The 16,899-nt window shown below is 35.8% G+C and overlaps 1 protein-coding gene across 1 annotated transcript in view; it reads left to right on the forward strand.

Moving 5' to 3' along the window:
• GALNTL6 (polypeptide N-acetylgalactosaminyltransferase like 6) overlaps positions 1-16,899 on the forward strand; it is a 1,200,087-nt gene that overhangs the window by 1,061,703 nt on the left and 121,485 nt on the right. Inside the window, exon 8 of the mRNA XM_049631330.1 lies at positions 5,656-5,773. Coding sequence (XP_049487287.1) covers positions 5,656-5,773 — 118 coding nt within the window. The remainder of the gene's footprint in view (positions 1-5,655; positions 5,774-16,899) is intronic.

Below are 16,899 nucleotides of genomic sequence, written 5' to 3' on the forward strand. Positions count from 1 at the left end.
GAAACTCAAGTAATCCCAAGCACAAGAAAACTCTATAGCTATAGCATGTGTCATGTCATAATAAAATAGCTCAAATCCTATGACATAGAGAAGCTCTTAGGCAAACAAACAAGCCCACACGCCCCACAAAACACCAACTTATTGTGTACAGAGAAACAAAGATAAAAATAACATATTTCTTACAGAAAACAATGCAAATGAGAAGAGAATGAGCAACGTCTTTAGAGGATTGAGAGAAAAAAAGCTGTTAACCTAGTGTTCTATAGCCAACAAAAGTATCTTTAAAAATGCAGATGAGGAGCACCTGGATGTTTCAGTCTTTTAAGAGTCAGACTTCAGCTCAGGTCATGATCCCATGGTTCAGGAGTTTGAGCCCCGTGTAGGGTTCTGTGCTGACAGCTCAGATTCAGAGCCTGCTTCAGATTCTGTGCTGCCTTCTCTCTCTGCCCCTCCCCTCGTGCTCTGTCTCTGTCTCTCTCCCTGTCTCTCTGCCCCTTCCCTGCTCTCGCTCTGTCTCTCTCAAAAATAAATTTAAAACATGCAGATGACAAGATGTTTTCATAAATGCAAAAGATCAAACTCCCACTACAAGAAATGTTAAAGGAAGTCTTTTAGGCAGAAAGATACAAGGCAGAAAGGTACAAGGCAGAAAGATACAAGGCTGGAAATATGGGTCCATACAAAAGAATTAAGGAAACAAAAATGGTATTCATAATATAAGTTCATATATGTGAAAGTTTATTTTTAAATCTTTTTAAAAGACAATACTTAAAATAATAATGATGTTATGTGGGATTGATAGCATATGGGAAAGTAAAATGTATGACAACAGAGTACAAAGGTTAAGGGAAGAGACATAAAAGCATTCTAGCAAAAGATTTCTATCATATATGTGCACTGGTACAGTATTGCTGAAAGCTAAACCGTGATCAAAAATAAACACATATGATATAAACCCTACAGCAACCACAAAGTAAAAAAAAAAATCACACAGAGTTTTTGTTAAGTCAAAAAGGATAGTCAGTGGAATCATGAAAAATATTCAATGAATCAAAAGATGGAAAAGGAAATAATAAATGGGACAAATAGAAAACAAAGAAGCTGATAGATTTAAGCTTAACCACATGAATAATCATATTAAAAGTAAATAATCTAAAAAAAAAAACAAAACTAAGTGATCCAAATAGCCCAGTTAGAAGACAGAGATTGTAAAACAGCAAGGTGCAATTGTGTGCTGCCAACAACAACGACGACAACAAAATCTTAAATATAAAGACACAAATAGTTTTAAAAATAGAATAAAAAGATATGAGTTATAAATAAATATTAGTGTTTAGAGTGTATAAATCTAAAGGAAGCTGAAGTGTTAACATCAAGACAAAATAGATGTCAAAGCAAAGAATATTAGCAGAGATTATTAGAGTCATTTCATAACAAGATTAAAGTTAACTCATCAAGAGTACAGAAAAATCTTAGACATTTATGCCCTTATTAACAGAGCTACAAAATACATGAAGCGAAAAACTGATAGAACATCGTGAAGAAATAAACAAATTCAAAACTATAGTCATAGATTGCAATACCCCCCTCTCAGTAACTAATGGAACAAGGAAACAGAAAATCAGTAAAAATATACACGACTTGAATAACACTACCAACCAACTTTACCTAATAAATGTGTATAGACCCCTCTACTCAACAGCAACATAATATGCATCCTTGTCAAATACACATGGAGCATTTACCAAGATAGACCATATTCTGAGCCATTAAAAAGTCTGAATAAATTTGGAAGGATTCAAGTCATACAAAGTATCTTATCTGACCACAGTGAAATTAAATTAGAATCAATAACAAAAAAAAAACACCAAAAAATCCCGAAATATTTGGAAACTAAATTACACATGTGTATATAACAAATAGGTCAAAGAAAGAAAACAAAAGAGAAATTAGGAAGTATTTTTAACATAATGAAAATGAGAACACTGCATATTTTGGGGGGGGATTTTTTGTGGGATTCTGCTACATGAGTACTTAGGTGAGATTTATAGTACTAAATACCTATATTAGAAAAAAGAAAAGCTCTCAGGTCAATGATGTTAACTTTTACCTTAAGGAATGAGAAAAAGAAGAGATAATTAAACACAAAGTAAGTAAAAGATTAAAACAATAAGAACTAAAAAGAAATCAATAAAATATAAGTGAAAACAACAGAGAAAAATCAATGCAACCAAAAGCTGGTTCTTTAAGCAGATCAATAAAATTGGTAAACCTCTAGGCAGACTGACAAGGCAGATGAGAGAAGGGACACAAATATGCTCAACAGCATTAATCACCATGGAAATGCAAAACAAAACCACACTGAGATACCATGATATCCCAATCATAATGACTGAACTTCAAAGACTGCCCGTATGAAGTATCGGTAAGAAGGCATAGCAACTGGAACTCAAACACTACTGTTGGGAATATAAAAGGGTACAACCACTTCGGAAAAGTGTTTGACCGTTTCTTTGAAAGTTAAATATACCCATCATATGATCTAGTTATTCCACTCCTAGGCATCTCCTCCAGAGAGAAATGAAAGCCTATATCCTATGCACAAAGACTAGTAAACAAAATTCATAGCATCTTTGTTTATAACAGCTCACCACTGGACACAACCCAAATGTCCATCAGTAAGTGAATGAATAATCAAACTGTGGTATATTTGTGCAAATGGAATAAAAAAAAAGTGGTGAACTATTAATACATGCTAAACATAGGTGAATCTAAAAATAATGATACCGAATAAAAGAAGCCAGGCCCAGAAAAAGAACACAAATTTTATGATGACATGTATATTAGATTCTAGCAACTGCAAACTAAACTATAGTAACAGTAGATCGGTGATGGCCTAGACAAAAAGAATGACAAGGTCAGAAGGGAGGAATTACAAGAAAATTTGGAAGGAAGGCTAATATGTTCATAATCTTGAATGTAGTAATAGCTGCACGGGTGTCTAAGTCAAAACTTATCAAACTGTGTACTTAAAATACATGCAGTATTCTGTATCTCAACTATACTCCAATTAAGCTGTTAAAAATTAAAAGCTAATTAGAAGAATAATGGACAACTGTGAGTAAATACATACATAAATGAAAAGTTGGTTTCTTACCAGTCATTCACACTAATAAAGATAGGAAACATTAATTTATTTGGAGCTTGGTAAAAACATCAATGAAGGCAAAAAGGATCCATTTGAATCTATTTTATTATATCTAAAATTAATAGAATTTTAGAATTTAGATATTCTAAATAAAATGTACCTAGAATACACTACATGGTGTTTTTTTTTAAAATACACTCATTAAGAAAACAAGATGCTGTGTTTCCAACGAATTACAATACATGCATACAAACAAAAAAGCAATATAGGACTTTCCCTTGCTAGTATCTATAATTCCAGATCTAGGAGAATTCTAGTTTTGAGGTTCATTCTGCCCAGTGTAAACTTTGATGCACTTTGGTCTCCTATTTTACACAATCAAATGAGAATATATTTGTTTGACTTGAGGTCTTTTCTATTTGTGGTTCAGTTTGAATAGGATTGAGAATTTCTGGTCACTTATGCCCAAGCTCTGCAGAAGCGGAGTTACACCGGTGGCGAGTTCACGGGGGAACTGCGCTCGGTGCATGTTACAGTCCTCATTTTATCCAGCTACAGCTGTAATTCCGCTCTGAAATTCGGTGCATGGAAAATGGAAAAAGATTAGGCTGCTGGAGAGAGGGATAAAGTAGGTTACATCTGGTTCTAGGATTTTTCTTTCAAACAAAATAAAAAATTGCATGAGATGCCTTGTGTTATTTTTCTTAATCCTGCTCACTTTCCTGGGTAGAATAATAAATCCCCTTTCCTGCCTTGCCATCTTTCTAGCCACGTAGAGGCTACACATTAAAAAATACTCTTAAACTGAAGTAATCAGGCCAAATACCATTTTCACATACAAAGCCTTTGAAATATAGAACACGCAAATTCAAGTTGATGTTGTTGGAGTGCCTAAAAAAACGTTACCAAGAGCAGGCCTTCAGTTGCTGTGTCTCATATGTTTATACATATTTTAAAATGTGTACCTTCAACATTTAATGCCTTGTACTCTTATGTATAAATATCCTTTGTGTCAAAAATTTTTCAAAACTATCACAAATACTACATTGGAAATGTGGGTTTTTTTATTTTTTTTAATGTTTTTATTTATTTTTGAGACAGAGAGAGACAGAGCATGAGCAGGAGAGGGGCAGAGAGAGAGGGAGACGCAGAATCCGAAGCTGGCTCCAGGCTCTGAGCTGTCAGCACAGAGCCCGATGCGGGGCTCAAACTCACAGACTGTGAGATCATGACCTGAGCTGAAGTCGGTTGCTTAACTGACTGAGCCACCCAGGCGCCCCTGGAAATGTGGTTTTTTACAGATTTGCTTTGTCTGTCTGCATAGGGACATTCTCTGAGTGTTTCCTATCCACGTTTATGTACTTGTCTCTCTTTACCCCCAAACACTGAAACAGAAACAGGGTTGCAGTAAAGAACTCAAAGGCTTTGAAATCAAAGGACCTGGCCCAGCCCCAGAACCACCACTAACTTCAGCCTTTCGCTGCTGCTCCTTACCTCTCTCTGCCTGTTTCTTTTAAACAATACATGAGAATGATATTCCCAGGATTGTAGCGAGGATTAGTCAAAGGAATTGGGTAAAACTTTTAGCCAAGAGACCAGCAGGTATTGAGGACTCAAAAAAAAAACTAGCTCTACCTTTAAACTGCAAAAAGTTTAGGACAGGGCCCATAACTATGAATGATCTCATCACATAGCAACGGGACTACTGTGTGCCCTAACAGGAATAGAATACTTGAAAATTATTACTTGAGCAAAAGGAATATTTCTTTGAAAGGCAGAGAAAGCCTAAAAAGAAAAATATAATTAAAATGAAAAGACCTAGTTTATTTTTTAAAATTTGTTTGCTTCTTTGTTTGTTTAAGTAAATTATTTATTTATTGAGGCAGGGCTCAATCTCATGAGCCGCAAGATCATGACCTGAGCCAAAATCAAGAGTCAGATGCTTAACCCAAGCATCCCCAAAAAACCTAGTTTAAATTCCACCTTTGGCATCTTAATTAAATAACTGATTCTGGTTGATTTGTTTATTCTACTAATCATCTCATAGTCTGTAAAAGGGACATGACCTGTTAATGGTAAATGCTTGGTGAATATATACTGAGAGATTGAATCTAAGGTATTGTCTATGTCAGTGTTTTCTATACGTTTATCTGTCTGACAGTACAAGATTCCTTTCATTTAAGGAAAAGACATAAAATTAAGTGATATTTCTCTATCTATCATTCACTAGCAGTCGTGTATTTCCCTCTAATGATAAATATATGGAGCAAATGTGGCTCTACAGGACATTAATTGCATTAGAGCCTGAAGGGCAAAATTTAAAGCTCATGAGGATTCCAGGAGCAATTAGAGACCCAATGAGATCCCTAGATCCATTGACAGAAAACCAGGGCTGAAAAGCACCGTGCATTTGACTTCTGAAACATTATCTTGAAGTTTGTTTGTATTTTTTTCCAAGCAAATACTCCTAGTCCTTTAAAGATTTTTTTTTTTTTTTCATTTCATAGGTCTCCCGTTATGGCTGGAGGTCTCTTTGCTGTGGATCGAAAGTGGTTTTGGGAGTTGGGTGGCTATGACCCAGGTTTAGAAATCTGGGGAGGAGAACAATATGAAATCTCTTTTAAGGTAAGTTACCAAGACCCTCTTCGCACTATGTCTACATAATTTCAGTGATTCCCATAAAGAGTCATCATTCTGTTTCGTGACCTATATTGTGAGATAACAACGAAAATAGGTATGTCACCTTTCCAAGCCAGCTTTGGGATGAGAGAGCTGCTTCCCTCTGATGTTTCAGTGAGATGTAACCATGCCATGAAGGAAATCATTCAAAATCCCGTTTGCAGGCGGGAGACTTGGTGTACCAACAGACCTGCTGCTCCACCAACCAAGCATCCCCTCCACAGAGCACACAGAGTGAAGAATTGAAACAAAGGAAATTGGATTATTGGAATTTTCTCCCTTTGTATTGATTTTAGAAATAATGGTTCCTATTTTGATCATAACCAGTTATTCCAAAATTTCAGTTAACAGAAGAGTAACTTAAAAATATGAAAAACAAATTAAGGCTCTTCTTCATAGAATTCCATAATAGGCGAATGTTTTTACTTATTTCTCTCTGAAACTGCCGAGGTCTCTACTTGCCTCGACCATAAATGCTCAGCAAAATTATATGCTTTATAACATACATACATGTTACATACATCATGTGTACATACATATGACAGAATGCAGATTTTAGGGTTTGCGAATGAAAAAAATCTGCCACAACACGTGAAGACCAGAAGAGCAAAGCAAAATAAACTGTGTGAAAGGTTGCACTCCAAACCCCCAACATGCATTTTTTTTCCAAAAACAGTCTCATTAAGGAAAAAAAACTTCATTTTCTTTTTTTCTTTATGATTGTCATTATTTATACAGAAGATGGATTTATTTTGTAAGGTTTATCATACAGAAGTTTCTTAGTAAATAAATCATTTTTCCTAATTACTTCCATCATAAAATCAAACCAATTCTTGCTGAGAAAAAAAGTGTATACTGAATATAGTAAAAGTCAGGCTTAAGCATCCAGCCAAACTCTCTAAATTTATACATAGAAAGAAAATGACAAAACTGATCTTTATAAAACTGTAACGGCTATCTTCAATATGTTAACAAAAATGTTACATTGTCCTCAAAGTGTCAGAAAATAAATATCCCTAAAGAGAAACTCAGGAGGCTTCAGGACATCTAGAAGTTTCCATCTCACTCTGCTGGCAGTAATCCTTGTAACACCGTTTAGTAAATTCGTGTTTTTCTTCACCGTCTTTCAAAGCCGTCTAATTTCATATCTGAGGTACTTTTTAAAGACCTTTTTGTAGATATGTGGTATTAAGTCCTTCAAGTTGCCAATGTTGTTTGTTTCTCTGCTGTAGTAATAGCTGCACACTTATCACTGTGTATATGGCATAAGGTAGTATAATAGTTAATGATGATAGAAGCGGTACCTATTCCATTTACTTAATGGTATGTGACAGATGCTGAGCTAAATGCTTTATATACATTATCCAATTTAAAGTCACATCTCTAAGAGGTTGGTGTTATTCCATTTTACAAAAAAAAAAACACACACACACACACACACAACTGGGGTTCCTGGGTGGCTCAGTCGGTTAAGTGACCGACTCTTGATTTCGGCTCAGGTCTTGATCTCACGGGTTTGTGAGTTCAAGCCCCCCATCAGCCTCCACGCTCACAGTGCAGAGCCTGCTTGGGATTCTTTCTCTCTCCCCTCCCTGATCATGTGCATGCATGGATGTGCGTGTATACTCTCTCCCTCTCAAAATGAATAAACTTTAAAAAAAAAACACAACTGAGACTTAATGTTTTAAAGATTTTTTAAATACTTATTTTGAGAGAGCACAAGCTGGGGAAAGGGTCAGAAAGAGAAAAAGGGAGAGAGAATCTTAGGCAGGTTCCATGCTCAGTGCAGAGCCTGATGTGGGGCTTGATCATGATCTAAGGCAAAATAGTCTGATGCTTAACTGACCGAGCCACCCAGGTGCCCCTAACATGTTAAAAACTTTAGACTACAAATTGTTTTAAGCTTTAAAGATTATGTACATTACCTAATGCTGCTTCGGAATTGAAATGCTCCATCTCTGCTTAACTGCAGGGAATACAGAACCGGTCCAACCACAGTCCTCACTGTGAACCTTTTGATTTCTATCTAGTTTCCTCTCACTGAAAAAGCGAGTATCTTCATTATAGTCAATAGCATGACAGTAAACTTACCGCTGACCCTGGCAAAATAATATTGATTATCATATATGGCTCAAAGCTAGGTGCAACGTTTGCAATAATACCTTCAACTGGAAAAACCAAATATTACATTTGACCCCAAGATTAAGGGGAAAAAATGGCATTGCTGTAGCTGCAACATCTTCAGAATTCAAGAGATGTGTTTTACTTTTCACTGATCAAGATTTATTTTGCTTAAATACTGTTAGTTCATGGATTCTTCAAGTTTAAAATGTTATTATGAACATTTCTATTAAGTGGGAGGTATCTGGCTCTGAATAATGAGCTGGATGATGGATAAAATTCTTATGGAAAGTCTGGAGGATTTGCGTAATATACATGTGCATTCTACATCAAAAGGCATTTTTTTAACAAATGTAGACTTGCGTCTTTCGTTTCTGTATCACTTGTATCTATCACACCTCTTCTGGGTGACCTGAGATTTTATTACCCCATTTCCTATTTTTCAGTTATCTGTCATTCTGAAGGATATAATTGGAATGCAGCCCTGTCGTCTTTGTCTAGAAACCATGGCAACAGCACTGGAAGTTCAGGACTAAATTGCCCCAGGTTGCTTGGTTGGAATGACAGATTCTTTGGCAACAGCTATTTCTTACAGGGTCCCATTTCAGACATATCCCTTCATTCTTCTTGCTATTGTGTGCTGACCTTGGGGTTCCTGTCCCTCCCTATTAGTATTTGTAACATGAGGGGGACAAACTTAAACAGGCTTTGGTAGAATTTGCATTGAAGCAAGAAGAATTTTCTCCATGGGAAAGGAATCAAAAGAATTATACACACATAGCTCTGAGAAACAGTATTAAAAAGAAAAGAAAATCAAACATTTGCATTATGTTTAATTTTGCCGGGTAAAGCACTGTAAGATTTACACTGGGCAGCACTTGAAATTCAGGAAGTATGTATGGATCACTAAGAGTTTACTTGTCTATCTCACATTGTAATAAAGAAATTGTTTTAAGTGTAGATTCAAATGCTCTGATTGAAAAGATTTCTATCTATGGTCATCATCAGGCATCATTGCTTGCTGTTTGCTCCTTAACCAAAGAATCGTTTCACCACAGTTAATGACAAGGCTCTATCACTAAATAAACTATTTCTAGAAAATCCTGCTTCATATTAAGGGCTTGGTTTCTGGTCAAACAGCCTCTGGTTAAGAGTGCTCCTCAATTTTCTTTCTCTGTAAATCTCCTTCCTTTTTCTAACATCTGAGTAGATCAGTGGATTTCATCCCATAACAGAAAAGCCAACACAAGTGTAATTTTCAGGAGGCAGTTGAGGAAAAGAGCTTTCTGGGGAAATGATCTGTCTGCCTAGTCTTCAGTCTCTTTCAGAATGAATCTGAACTCCTGCATGGCCCAGAATTATCCAGCCGTCTTTCAAACATTGCTAGGTTAGCCAGCTGCTAAGGAGGGGAAAGCGGCATTTAGTCAGTCATTCAACAAGCTTTTATTGGGCATCCAATTTATTCCAGGACTAGCTCCAGGTACTCAACTTGGAATCGCACCTGGAAACAAAGAGGAAACCACAACAAACAGCACAGTGTGGCATAAAAGAGATAACCCACACCTTTAAATGTCGTCCACCATTTAAGTTATTGAAATAATAGTAAACCATTATGACTCTCTGATTTTTCAGAGTGCATTTTTACATCCATTCCCCAAAGACCAAAGTCCAAATGTTAGCATTTCCAAAAGATATGTCCTTTGATTCCGGAAAACTCTTTCCAGAAAATAAAACTGAGCAGCACACACCAAGTAGGCACCCACAAGAAATTTAGGCTCCATTTCACCCATTCTCAGGCATGAGATATAATGCTTAGAACCAGGAAGGAGAGCATTAAATTTGGGTTGGGCTGCCCTTTTCCACCCCCAGGGGCTTATCAACATGGTCCCACATGGACCCAGTATTTCTTGGGCATCTAGAGTATGGCATGAGCCCTTGGCCACGAGCCTCAGCTATGCAGAAACATGCAAGCCTCCAGGTGAGGTGACTACGGCTACCCTAAGTCTGAGAATGAATCTGACAAACCTGGGAACCCCTACGACCTTTTCAAAACCTCTCTTAAGGGACGACATGCCACAGAATCACCTTTGTTATGTACTGTCATCCTTCCTATGTGTTGAGTGTAAGATTCAGGCATTTAGGGATATCATTCGTCTCATAACCTTTCAGCTCTTTTCAGTCCTGAATTCATTCAACAGACATTTATTTATTAATTATAATGTGCCACCTCTGGGCTAATCTCTTGAGATGCAAAGATAAATGCGAGAAGATTCTCATTCCGGTGGAGCTTACTTTCCAGTAGCAGCCTAGAGAATTAACTCACCACAATTACTCATCATCAGTATTATTTGGAATATATTGTATTTCCATATCACAGTAATAATTCGGGACATATGCAATAGCCTATTTGCTAGCCTTCTGTGCTATATTCTTTCTCCTCTTTCAACCTATATCCACATTCTTTTATTCCCCAAGTTGCTTTATTTTCCTCTCCTAAAAATTCAGTTCTCCTAATTACCACACAAATCAAATGGATGTTCTGAATCATAAACCATGAGAGTTTTCATCAATTATCTGCCTCACCTGTCTGAATCTACACAGTAAACCAACTTAACTAGTGATTTTCTTTCCTTTCCAGAAGATAGAAACTCATACTTCCATTTCTACCCCTATTTATTACAGAGATTTTAACTAACCAGTCAGACTTTAGTCTGTTCCTGAGATATTAGCTTGTTCTCTCTACAAATATTAATCAGCAACCTCCACCATGAGTCTATGTACCATGCAAGCTAGACTCTGCAGAAAAAGGCAAAGGTGGCCCAGTGGAAGTCCTTGGATCAGGTACAACTTAGATGAGTATTTCTTCCATGAAAAATAAATATCAAAGCAGGAAAGCACAAACAACTACATTTAAAATTCCCTCTAGGGGCACCTGGGTGGCTCAGATGGTTGAGGGTCCAACTTTGGCTTAGGCCATGAGTTCATAGGTTCAAACCCCACATCAGGCTCCATGCTGGCACTGCAGAACCTCCTTGGGATTCTTGCCCTCTCCTCTCTCTCTGTCCGTCCCCTGTTGGTGCTTTCTCTCTCTCTCAAAATAAATAAATAAACTTAAAAAAAACTCATAAGAATTCCCTCTAAAGTAAAACATATAAATGTATATTTATTTGCCAGGCTTCTAATGCAAGACAGATCAAAGCTTTTCCTTCTGCATTTGGGTGAATAGATTGGAGTAAAAGTAGAGGTCCAAGAACCATACCCATACTGCATTTGCTGTGAGTTCTAGTTTGGTTTCTTTCCAGTGGAATGAGAACTTAAAGACACTTGGAAGCTATCTTGATATGGTAACAGAATCGTTTTAAATTTTTCATGATTTTGCCCAATCTTTTATTGTTACTTTGTCCATACCTAATATGACAGCAAATTTTTTAAATAACAACTCAATCCTTTCAAACTCCTCAAATTAGTTTTGGCATGAACAACAATTCTGTTTTCATAGCCGTATTTCATCAGTCTAAGTGGTATTTAATGAAATTACGCAATTACAGTTTTTTTTCAACTAGCATAATCACATTTGGGAAGAAAGGCACTGCCTTGTAGGTAAGCATGTAAGCTCACTATTGGGAGCAAGGGATTCCAGGTGTATTCAGCGTAACCCCTATTCCATGCAGCTTCGCCATAATAGGAACACCATTTAATACGTTTGCAGAAGGAATGGAGATTGAAGGTTAATACGTTGAATTGATTGAACAGAGATTCAGTCCTTGCTGTCAAAAACTTTCAGTCTAATAAGAGAAAAGCTCATGCAACAGAGGTAGGTGTGTTTCTACCTTTTTCCAGAGGTAACTTGCTCACTTATTCAGTTTGGGTCTAAGGTGAGGCTCTTTCTTCTTGTTTTCACCTGTGCCCAGCTGCCTCCAGTTCCCTGATGTAAAGATGGCTGCCCAAGGATATTGAATGGCCAATGTATTGCAGTGACGAGTTCTTGCACTCTGTGCCCTGTTCCTACAGACCAGTGCCCTCTCCTGTTTTTTTTTTTTTAGTTGTCACTTCTTTTCCCTCCCCCAGACCCAATCTTGTGGAGTCTCTGTAAAGTGGGGGGAAAAAAATCAGTCCTAAAATAAGCCTCTGGGGTTTCTTTGAATCTTTGTTTCTACTTTGATGTGACTAGCAAAGAAAATCCCCCTGGAGTAAAAATAGAAAATGGAAAACACATTGAGCATAACGAAATGAATACTTCAAGTTACAATCCTGCCACACACAAATAAATATATACAGTTTAGAGTAACTACAATATGTCTGTGATTTTAATAGGCAGCATCCTGGGGGGGATGTGGGGTTTTTTAATCCCTTTTTGATTTGTAAAACCTTTACATGGAGCTACCTGTGCTCCAAAGTTCTGGGCATTCTGTATTCTTCCTATGATGATAGTAACTATTACTTGGTCCCTTAACAAGAAAAAGTAATGAGTTAGCACTTATAGGTCACTGAATTTAATTTCTTATCCTACTCAATACTAATGTAAGGTAAAAATTAACTTCCATTTCATAATTACAAAAACAGACCATTGCCTAGTTAATATCAAAGCAAGAATTAGAATTCGGGTTTGCTCTAAAAACCATTAGCCTAATTTCTCTTAGCTAGAAAAATAGAAGATTTTATATCATTGGTGAAAAAAAAAAGTGGCTACTGTCATTCTCTGAAACCACTTAAAAAAGGAAATGCAGGTTCTTCCTATCTGATTTTTATTAAATATGGGGGCTGACAATTCTTGTTAAGATTTAATGTAAAATTTAATTTTTTTCTATCTTCAAAATGCAATCATTATTCAATAAGAATTGAATATACACAATAGGGACTAATCATTGAGTATAAAACATTCAGTTCTCTACTCACACAACATGACAGCCATTAATTTAGAATTGTTATAGCTCAGTAAACCTTATATCCTAGAGCTTAACATCATTATAGAGCTTCTCAAACAAACATGAATTTTATTTATTTGTTAGACAATCAAAATTAATAGCCCTACAAAACTAGCTAAATTTAAAGTTTCCCCACATGGTATATAGCCATCCAAAAGAAAATTAAGTAAACTTACAGTTCAACAATTGAATGTTGTATAATTACAATAGATTTACAGTTTTAAAATAAAAAAAGGAAGATCTTCTCTTTGAGATTACTCAAAAAAAGGAGAACAAGAAACAGAAACAAAATACTAAGTTTATCCTTGACAAATAATCAGATATCTGACCCCCAACCACAATACATGAGGAAGGTTATCATATGCAGCAAAAGTGAATTAAATGGTGGGGGGGAAAAAAGCATGGGAAGACAGAATGACCACAGCTACAAGTCTCCCTTGAAGCCAGCAGATCTCAATGTCACAAAGTAATGGGCACCTCCTAAGAGGGGTAAGATGGGGAACTGACAACATTTGTTTGAAACAAGGCAACAGGAGTGATTGCTGGTGGCCAGAGCTCCCTCGGATTGAGTTTGGCACAGAAGGGAAGCACAAATGGGAAGTTGGGGACCATTCTAAAAGAGGTATTAGATAGACGAGCCATATTTGCTGGAAGCAGGCTGTTATTAAGGCAAATGGAGGAAAGATACTTGATATGATGAACAGCCTTGCGGCAGCCAGTTCCTAATAGATGCTGACAAATACAGGCTAAACTAATTCAGTCACACACAAAGTCATAAAGTGAATACCTACTCTAATTGGTAAGAATTCTCCCTATTCAAAGATAGGTTATGATGATTTTTAAAGAAAACAGCACATAGAAATACTACAAGAAAAGATGAAGAAGAAGAAAGGACCAGGAACAATGAGAACAGGTTACCAAAGTAATGTTGCTATACATTGTTATAAAGTGTTTTAAATATTAATGAAGCTATTGACTCTGCAAAGCAATATTAGATGCTGAACTTTATGAGATTAGGCAAAACAACAAAAGGTAAGAGAAAGAGATGGAAAAAAATAGCAGCAGTCAGGATTAAATGAAAAAGAAAGAGAAAATCATCACCAAAATGAAGGTCCTATTGAAAGCAACACGAAGGAGAAGGGGTATGCTGAAAATACACAGAGGCAAGGAAGGTAGAGTTGAGAAAAAGGAGCAAAATGTTATTAAAATCAGCAAAGTTAAAAGGTAATAGAGTGAAATGATATGGAAGGTATAGGTGCTCATATTAGTGCTCATATTAGGAAAAATGTTGAAATTATAATACCATGTATCAAAACATAGTAGATACAACCAAAGCAGTGATAAGAAGAAAAATTAGATCCTTGGGGAGCCTGGGTGGCTCAGTAAATTGAGCTTCGGACTTTGGTTTAGGTCAGGATCTCACAGTTTGTGGGTTTGAGACCCAAGTTGGGCTCTATACTGACACTGTGGGGCCTGCTTAGGACTCTCTCTCTCTCTCTCTCTCTCTCTCTCTCTCTCCCCCCCATCTCTTTCAAAGTAATTAAATAAAAAAAAATTTTTAAAGAAAAATTAGATCCTTAAGTTCTTATATCAACATAAAAAGAAAGAATAAACATAAGCAAGTTAACTATTAAAATACAGTTTGCAAATGAAAAATGAAATAAACATAAGGAAATAAAGATAAAAGATTAATAAACTTAAAAAAGAAATTAATGGTTTAGAAAACCAAAAACTGATGGTGCAAGAGCTAGTTCTTTATAGCCAAAAATAAATAATTAAGGGAGTCACAGATGGAGAGACAGATTAATTAGAAAAAGGTTTTTAAAAAAACTGGCCATGAAAAAAGAAAGAAAACACCAATACGCAAACTAAGAAACAATAATAAGAATTTAGAAAAAATTTAAATAGTTCGAAGGGATTAATTAGTCTGTTCAATTCTATACAAAGAAGCTTCAGATTGTGAGTGAAATGATTGATTTTTAATAAAATCATTATAAGCCACTTAGTGGCTTAAAACAACAGAAAATTTTCTCACAGTCTCTGGGTTGGTAGCCCAGTGTCTTTTAGCTGAGCCTCTGCTAAGAATTGCACAAGTCTGAAATCAAATTTTGAGCCAGCTCTATCCTTATTCACAGGCTCAGCTGGGAAAAGATCCGTGTTCAAGTTCCCTCGGTTTGTTGGCAGAATCCATTTCTTTGTGGTTGTGGGACTGAACTCCTCACTGTATTGGTTTTCATCTGGATACCACTTTCCGGTCCTTGCCTTTTGGCTCCTTCTTTGACCCTCTCACAACATGGTAGCCTACTTCCTCAAAACCACCAGTAGAATTTCTCTCCTATTTCAAATCTTCCTACCCGTTTCTTCAGGAAAAGCTGAGTCCCTTTTTTAGGACTCACCTGTTAGGTTTGACCCTCCCAAGATAATCTCCTTTTGATTAACTCAAGGTCAACTAAAGTGGGACAATAATCATATCTGCAAAATCCCTTCACTTTTGTCACATAACGTCACCTAATTGCAGATGTGAAATCCATCATATTCACAGTTTGAAGCACACACAAAGCAAGGAGATTATAAAAGGACATGTATACCATGGTGTGAGATTTGGGAGGGGAAGTGGGTAGGGGGGGTTAGCGAGGAGCATCTCAGAATTCTGCCTATCATGCTGCCCAATGACCACAGAATAGAGAAAACTTTCAAAAGGCAATCTCCAAAACATAAAGAACCAAATGCTATCAGTTTCTTACAAATCTTTAAAGAATGCATACTGCAATGTTTTCCAAAAACCATTCTTCAATATTAGAAAAGAAAGAAATCTTTACAATTCATTATTAAATTAATATATAATATTGACAGCATAATATTGATAGCAAATTCTGACCAAGATAGCAAAAAATGATAGAGAAATATACATATTTTACTTGTAAATATTAACATTAAAAACTAATAATAGATAAAGAAGGTGTGGTATACATATACAATGGAGTATTACTCAGCAATCAAAACAAATGAAATCTTGCCATTTGCAACTACGTGGATGGAACTGGAGGGTATTATGCCAAGTGAAATTAGTCAGTCAGAGAAAGACAAAAATCATATCACTTCACTCATAGGAGGACTTTAAGAGACAAAACAGATGAACATAAGGGAAGGGAAATAAAAATAATATAAAAACAGGGAGGGGGGAAAAACAGAAGAGACTCATAAATATGGAAAACAAACTGAGGGTTACTGGAGGGGTTGTGGGAGAAGGGTTGGGTAAATGGGTAAGGGGCACTAAGGAATCGACTCCTGAAATCATTGTTGCACGATATGCTAATTAATTTGGATGTAAATTTTAAAAAATCAAAAATTAAATTAAAATAAATAAATAACTAATAATAAAATTTCACACAATGGGATAGCTATTCAAAGATTAATACACCAAAATGAGTGTATCTTTGATGGATGTGTTTCAATATTGGGATATGTATTAACATAATTCAACTTGAGTGCATTTTATTTTATTTTGTTCTATTTTATTTTATTTTATTTTATTATTTTGTTTTGTTTTATTTATTCTTATTTTGTTTTATTTTATTTTTGTGGTCTTTGTAGCAAAATGAAATTTATTTTGAAGTTGTGCTGGTCACAATTATTTGGTATAAACTATTCATTGTTTTTTTCACATTTTTTTAAATATAATTTATTGCCAGATTGGTTTTATAGAGTGATGGTCATCTCCATAGGTAATATAGAGGAATTTAACAAACTTTTGCACTCCACATTTGAACAAAATACTTAATACTTAGCAAGATTAAATGTAAATACATATTTGTAAAATGGATGTATCTCAGCTTAAAAACCATCAGCTAGCTTAAAGAGAAACCTCTAGGAATTAAATTACTATTTAATATCATTTAATATTATTCTAGAGATAGCAGGCAATTCCATTAGGTAAGAAATGATATAAGAAATATAAAAATTGGAAAGGAGGAGTGAAATTTTTCATTAACTGCAGATAGTATTACCCTATATCTACCTGAACAA

The sequence above is a fragment of the Panthera uncia genome, chromosome B1, assembly GCF_023721935.1.
Source record: "Panthera uncia isolate 11264 chromosome B1, Puncia_PCG_1.0, whole genome shotgun sequence".
Classification (NCBI taxonomy): Eukaryota; Metazoa; Chordata; class Mammalia; order Carnivora; family Felidae; genus Panthera; species Panthera uncia.